Genomic DNA, 7,075 nt, shown 5'->3' on the forward strand with positions numbered 1-7,075 from the left:
CAGGCAAAGAAAAAATCATTAAATGTAGATTTCAGAAATATTATTATATTTTAATGTGCAGAATTGGCTGGAAGGAAGGGGTAGAAAGGCTAGAGAAATGTTGAAATAATTTAAGCAAGACTACTTGGTAGAGTTTTCTAACAGCTAGAAATAAAAATCTAGAGTTTGGAGAAATCAATTTAGGAATACAGCTTTAGAAATAAGCAAAGTTGTCAGTAATCCACCCAGAGAGGGGATATGATGGCAAAGAAGTATCAAAAGTCAACATTTCAACAATGATCTCCCAAACCAGGGGAAAAGTGATTCCAAACTTAGAGAGGGTGTTTTAGGAGGGGAGAAGTCAGAAAAGTGAATTGGGCTTAGCAATTTAGAAAGGTGTGTGGAAAAGTGTAGTTGGATGCTAAAGAATAGCGGATGGGAGGGAAACAAAGTAAGGAGACATGTCATGTTGACCCTGGCACTCAATACAGCCTGTCAATGACTACCAAGTAGCACCACAGGTGGGTGGGTGGGTGCGTGGACCGGGGAGGGGGGTTTTGTTAAAAATACTATCTCAGCCCTAACCCAGACCTACTGAATCAGAATGTACATTTTGACAAGCCGCCAAACGAAAGTAGTTACACCTTTAACTACTTGGACCACCGTATTTATTTGCTAAATTTGACAGCAGAGAGAAGAAAATTAGTATAGCTTGAAACGGAAGAAAATATTAATAGTTCCCAATTTGGCCTCGAGCTTTCTCTTTTTAATTGAAAAACAAAGTTAACTTTCAAAAACCTCGAGAGTCTCTGGGAAAAGCTGTAAGGATGCCGTAGCAGTAGACACCAGTCAGCCATTCTGCCCATGCCTAGCGCGAAGGACTCAGGTTTAAAATATCCGGATTCGGCGAGCCGGATGTCCACGCCAACTGGCGCGGCATTGTGGGAGTCGTAGTCCGGGCCTGCGTCCCGATTTACGACAAACGGTTGGGGCAGCATTCGGAAGAGACTCCGGGTTAGCAAAGGACCCCTGGGACAGGCGTTCTGGTGGAAGGGCGGGCGTCATTTTCTCTTCCTCTGCGGAGAGTCCTGAGCCCAGGAGGGAAGCGAGCTTAGCTCCCCATCGGCCTCGGCGGCCGGGACGCGCACACTTTGCGTCATGGCGGGCTGAGGCCGATGATGAATTCCGGTGTGCCTGTCAGGCTTGCTGTGTCACTCGGCCCGCTCGGCGCACCCCTTCCCAGCCGCCCTTCCGTACCGGCTCTTGGGCTCTTCCGGTCTCCGGCCGCAGCTTACCTGCAGGCGGCTCTCCTGCCGCGGCCCGGCGCTCGCCAAGTCTCCCTTGCGGCCTGCTCTCGCGCAGTGCCCGGGCACCGGGCGCCCCACCGACACTGGCCATGACGAGCGGCGCCACCAGGTACCGGCTGAGCTGCTCGCTCCGGGGCCATGAGCTGGACGTACGGGGCCTGGTGTGCTGCCCCTATCCTCCGGGGGCCTTTGTGTCCGTGTCCCGAGACCGCACTACCCGCCTCTGGGTCCCGGACAGGTGAGCGCTGGGAGTCGGGTTGCCCGGCTGTGTTGCAAGCTTCCCGGAGGGTGGGAAGAGAGTGACCCCTCCTGTCAATCTTCCCTTCTTCCTCTCCCGCAAGCCTTCCTTTTGCTCTCCGCTCCCTTCCGATTTTCAGACTCCTGGAACTCTGGGCTCACGGTGTAAGAAACCGTGGAGATTTATGTGGAAAGAGCACCGGGTTGGGGGACCAAAGACCTGCCTTTTTGTGCTAACTTGACCACAAACGAGTCTCTTACCTTTTGGGGCTTCAGTTTTTGGACGATGATCTCCCAAGTTTCTTTTAGACTTGAAAATTTACAGATTCTCGTTGCACCTTCCCATGTGAGGTAGTGTGTAGGCATCTGACATGACCTCTTTTTTTTTTTCCTCCCAAAGATGCTCCGTAGTCTTCTCTAAAATTTAAGTTTTGAAGATTTTAGGTTTTAGAAATTGCGTTGCTGAATCCTCTTCTCGTCCAGTTTAGAATTTTAGTCTGGTCTGTGCTGGTCTTGAGAGGAGGGAGTGAAACCTCTCGGATGTTTTGTTGCTGTGTATGTGCTGTTTCTTGAGGAGAGGGAGCATCCATTGCTTTCCAAGGATTTATTAGAAGGGTTCACGAACCAAAAAAAAAAAAAGTTGGGAATCGGTCCTGAGCGAGTTCTCAGGTTCAGCCCTGATTTGGCTGGTTGAAGCAGGATGTTTAAGACCTAGAAGACAGATACCAGTTCAGAGAAAGAAAAATGGAGGTTAGTTGTTTTGTTATTTAGTAGATCTCCCATCACTAGGGATTTCAGAATTGAGTCACCATCCATAAATTCACTCGATAACTATTGAGCGCCTCCTATTTGTTTGGGATACTGGAGAGGAATAAAGACAGACACGTTGCCCATGTTTCTGGAGCTTTCTTACAATCTGCCGGGGAAAATAGATTAAAAAACAAGCCAATAAATAAAAACTGGCATATAAAGAAACCATACAGTTAAGAATTTTGTGGAGAGAGAGAGTGAAGGAAGCCTTTCTGGAAGTCGTTTGTTTAAAGCTGACATTGAAGCATGAGCTGGATGGAGCTGGTCTTCGAAGAGCAAATGGGGAGAGTTGAATTGGAAGGGACCCGGGGGAGCAAACAGGAGGGAATTAGCTGTGAGGTGAGGGCAGGTATTTGAGGCTGGCAAGAGCCAGATTATGGAGTTTGCAGATGGAAGCCCTCAAATAGTTTCAAGCAGGGAGCAACATGATCTGATTTGTGTTGAGAAGTTTCTGCTAGCTGATGGTAGAGAATAGATTGGGAAAGGGTAAGTGTAGAAGTAGGTTTGTTTGGAGGCTTTTGAAGTAGTGTAATTAACACAAGATGGTCCACTAGAGTAGGGATAGTGTAGAGCAAATTCCTGTATTGAATTTAATGAGGTGATCTCTAAAGATCTCTTCTAAGATTCTATAATATCCAAAACTACTTAGTAACACTAATATGTAACTTTTTGTTTGAGAACAGTTAAGTTTTTGCCTTTAAAATTGAATCCAGTAGAAGCATAAGCCCAGGAGAATATAACCACTGCAGTAAGGAGTATAATCAAGGATGCCTGTTTTAATAGTGGAATCCTGTCATTCAACTTTTAGGACTGCACTAGATTGACAGGAGTTTAATCACTGGAGTAGTTATGCTTACCAGGAACTTGAAGAACTTTGGGCTGGCTCACTTCAATGCCAGCAACATGCCATTGTTTCAGACTACTGCAGGCGTCTTTAAGCTAGCTTCTGACCAAATTACATTTCCCAAGTCTGTTGTTGACTTATGGGTGGGGAGAGGTGAGATAAGACTTCAGCAGCATTGCCTTTTGAAAATGACCACCGGAAGACACATCTTCAGATATCGGATTTGATTATATTAATCTATGTTAATAGATTATTTTAGGTATAATCTATTAGTTCCTACCGTAGAATATGAAAATTTATTTAGCTCTCTTTTTGCCTTCCACTCACCCCATCAGATAAGCGTCTTTTCTGTGCTTTGACTCTTATAAATTAAGCTGTGGAATAAACTATAACTCTTCCTTAACAATTTTATGATCTCCATGTAGCTAATGTTTTATTTTGGTTTCATTTGCTTAATTTTCTATGTATATATCACTGACTGAACTTCAAGCTCTTTGTTTGTTACTGAATTGCCTCTGAAGGCATTTAGATATATTGGCTATTTTACAATTTCCTCTTCCTGACAATGAAAACTTTCTGACCTGCTCTGTCTGCCTCTGATGCACAGCCAATCCTGGGGTTTTCCTTCATTGTTGTTTCCAGAATAACTTTTCTGAACCTCATGTGTTGGATTCTTATGGTCATTATCCTTTAGCTTTTTCTTTGTTGGTTTTATGCTTTGTTGCCTTATTGGAACATTACCTCTAGGAGCTTCCTGAAATAGAGTGTGTCAGTAATAAATGTTTTAAGGCCTTGCATGTCTGAAAGTGATTTTATTTTGTCTCGCTGCTGGAATGGTAATTTGAATGGTTGTAGCATTCTAATTTTGAAGTAATTTTCCTTCAGAATTGCGACAGTATTCCTTCATTGTATTCCATCTTATAGTGTTATTGTTGAAAAGTCTGAAGTCATTCTGATTTTTCTTTCTGGAAGGCAGTCTACTTCTATCCATTGTTCCAGGCCATTGGTGGGCCCTTTTAATATGAAAATTCATGTCCATAAAGTCTGGGAAATTTTCCTCAATTAATTCTTTGATCCTTTGGCTGCTTTCTCTTTATTTATTTATGTTTTTGGTCTTCTTTTTTGTGGAACTGTTTTTATTCAGATATTGAACTTGCTTTCTAAATTTCTCTTTTTTTTCCCTTAGCTATAATCTCTAGCAGGTTGCCTTGATTTTTTGTGAAATTATGTCCTTGCTTCATGGTTGCAATATCTTATATCTCTAAGGATGATAATAACAATTAAAAGTTTTAAGTTATTTTCTCCTGAATGGTCTGTTTTCCTCCAGGTTGGTTTGTCTCTATTTTGATCACTGTATTTCATGCTGGAGGCTTTTCCCAGATGTCTGGTAATCTTTATTGTGTGCGCTGTCTTATGGGTGGAGAATTAAGACATTCCTGGGAGATCCGTGCTCCTGGATGGGGCTTGCTGGTTGTGAGTTTTACCGTTCGGTTATCTGGTAGGGCCATTATATTGGGCTGATCTGCTGCCCAGAGGATGAGGGTGTGGTTTCCAGGGTTTTGTTTTGGTGGTTTTGGACTCCAGTGGGAATATACGTGTTCTTTACACTCCAAGACTCAACTATCCTTATGTCCCCCCATTCAAAGATTTTAACCTTTCTAAAGAAAAAGCTTCAGACTTTTGCTGAGTGCTAGAAGGACAGTTGTCTGGCTGGGTTGTCTAGTCGCCCCACCCTCCCTTTTTCTGGTCTTAATGCATACTTTAAGGGTTTTCTTGTTCATTTGTTTGTTCTTTGAGATGGAGTCTTGCTCTGTTGCCAGACTAGAGTGCAGTGGCGCAATCTCGGCTCACTGCACTTCCCCCTCCTGGATTCAAGTGATCCTCCTGCCTCAGCCCCCCGAGTTGCTGGGACTACAGGCACGAGCCACCACACCTGGCTAATTTTGTATTTTTAGTAGAGATGGCATTTTACCATGTTGGCCAGGATGGTCTCGATCTCCTGACCTCATGATCCGCCCACCTTGGCCTCCCAAAGTGCTGGGATTACAGGTGTGAGCCACCATGTCCGGCCAAGTATTTTTTTAACTCAATTTAAGAAATACTTAATGCTAACCATGTAAAACATTGTGCTAGGGACTTAGGAAGACACAAGAACCTAATCTGGATTCTGCCATTAAGAACTTAACAGACTGCTGCTGAAGATGCTTACAAACATGTATGCTTTGAAGTGCTAAGGGATACACATAGTAGGTGGGTTTAGTGATTTACATCATTTAAAAACATGTCTTTTGACTTCCTCTAGGCTTATAGATAAAAATGGTTTCAAAAGCACATTAAAAAACAAGACAACACCCACTGCAATGAACGAGTTGAAATTGGTTACTTCCTGATACCTTCCTTTGAAGGCCTGTTCCTATGCTTCTGATTCTGAAGACTTTTGATTAGTCTTTCTCATGTTTGTTTCTGCCTCTTTGTCCTCATTTCTAGAGGTATTGCTAATTCTTTTACTCCCAGTTTTTTTTTATTGTGGTAAAATACACGTAACATAAAATTTGCCGTCTTAATCATTTTTAAGTGTACAGTTCAATGGTATTAAGTATATTCATAATGCGTAACCATCACCACCATCCATCTTTACTCACCACCCCCAGACCCTGGCATCAACTGTTCTATTTAATGTCTCTTATGATTTTGACAGCTCTAAGTTCCACATATAAGTGGGATCATACAATATTTGTCGTGTGTGTGTGTGTGTGTGTGTGTGTGTGTGTGTGTGTGTACGGAGTCTTGCTCTGTCACCCAGGCTGGAGTACAGTGGCTCGATCTCAGCTCACTACAACCTCCACCTCCCAGGGTCAAGCGATTCCTGCCTCAGCCCCCTGAGTAGCTGGGACTACAGCCACCCACCATCATGCTTAGCTAATTTTTTGTATTTTTAGTGGAGACGGGGTTTCACGCTATTAGCCAGGATGGTCTTGATCTCCTGACCTTGTGATCCGCCCACCTTGGCCTTCCAAAGTAATGGATTACGGGTGTGAGCCACTGCACCTGGTCCCTCCCCGCCCCGCTTTTTTTTTTTTGAGATAAAGTTTCCCTCTTGTTGCTTAGGCTGGAGTGCATGGCGTGATCTAAGCTCACTGAAACCTCGGCCTTCCGGGTTCAAGTGATTCTCCTGCCTCAACCTCCTCCCAAGTAGCTGGGATTACAGGCATGTGCCACTAAGCCCAGCTAATTTTGTATTTTTAGTAGAGACAGGGTTTCTCCATGTTGGCCATGCTGGTCTCGAACTCCCGACCTCAGGTGATCCGCCCATCTTGGCCTCCCTAAGTGCTGAGATTATAGGCATGAGCCACCGCACCCCAGTATTTGTCTTTTTATAACTGGTTTATTTCACTTAGCATAATGTTCTCAAGGTTCTTCCATGTTGTAGCATAGTCAGAATTTTCCTCCTTTTTAAGGCTAAATAAAATTTCATGTTTACAGTACATTTTGTTTATTTATTCATCCATTGATGGACACTTAGGTTAATGCCACATTTTAGCTATCGTGAATAATGCTACTGTGAATATGGTTGTACAGATATCTCTTTAAGATCCTTTCATTTCTATTGGGAATATACCCAGAAATGGAATTGCTGGATCATATGGTAATTTTATTTTTAATTTCTCTAGGAGTTGCCATACTTTTTTCTGTAGCAGATATCTTTGTTTTTAGATAGCATATTCTGTATGTCTGTTAGTTCTAGTTGATTTATTTTGTTATTTAAGTCCTCTATTTCCTTACATGTTTTTTGTCTGGTTATTCTATCGATTGTTGAGTTTGAGATGTTGAAGTTTTCAACTATTATTGTAGAACTAGCTATATATATATATATATATTTTTTTTTTTTTTTTTTTTT

At 42.8% G+C, this 7,075-nt stretch overlaps 1 protein-coding gene across 1 annotated transcript in view; it reads left to right on the forward strand.

Annotated features, from left to right (window-relative positions):
- The first annotated feature begins 935 nt into the window (after window positions 1-935).
- PLAA (phospholipase A2 activating protein) overlaps window positions 936-7,075 on the forward strand; it is a 43,079-nt gene continuing 36,939 nt past the window's right edge. The window contains exon 1 of the mRNA XM_017520167.2: window positions 936-1,524. Coding sequence (XP_017375656.1) covers window positions 1,376-1,524 — 149 coding nt within the window. The 5' untranslated portion in view covers window positions 936-1,375. The remainder of the gene's footprint in view (window positions 1,525-7,075) is intronic.

Source organism: Cebus imitator, unplaced genomic scaffold (genome assembly GCF_001604975.1).
Source record: "Cebus imitator isolate Cc_AM_T3 unplaced genomic scaffold, Cebus_imitator-1.0 Scaffold809, whole genome shotgun sequence".
In the NCBI taxonomy this organism is placed as follows: domain Eukaryota; kingdom Metazoa; phylum Chordata; class Mammalia; order Primates; family Cebidae; genus Cebus; species Cebus imitator.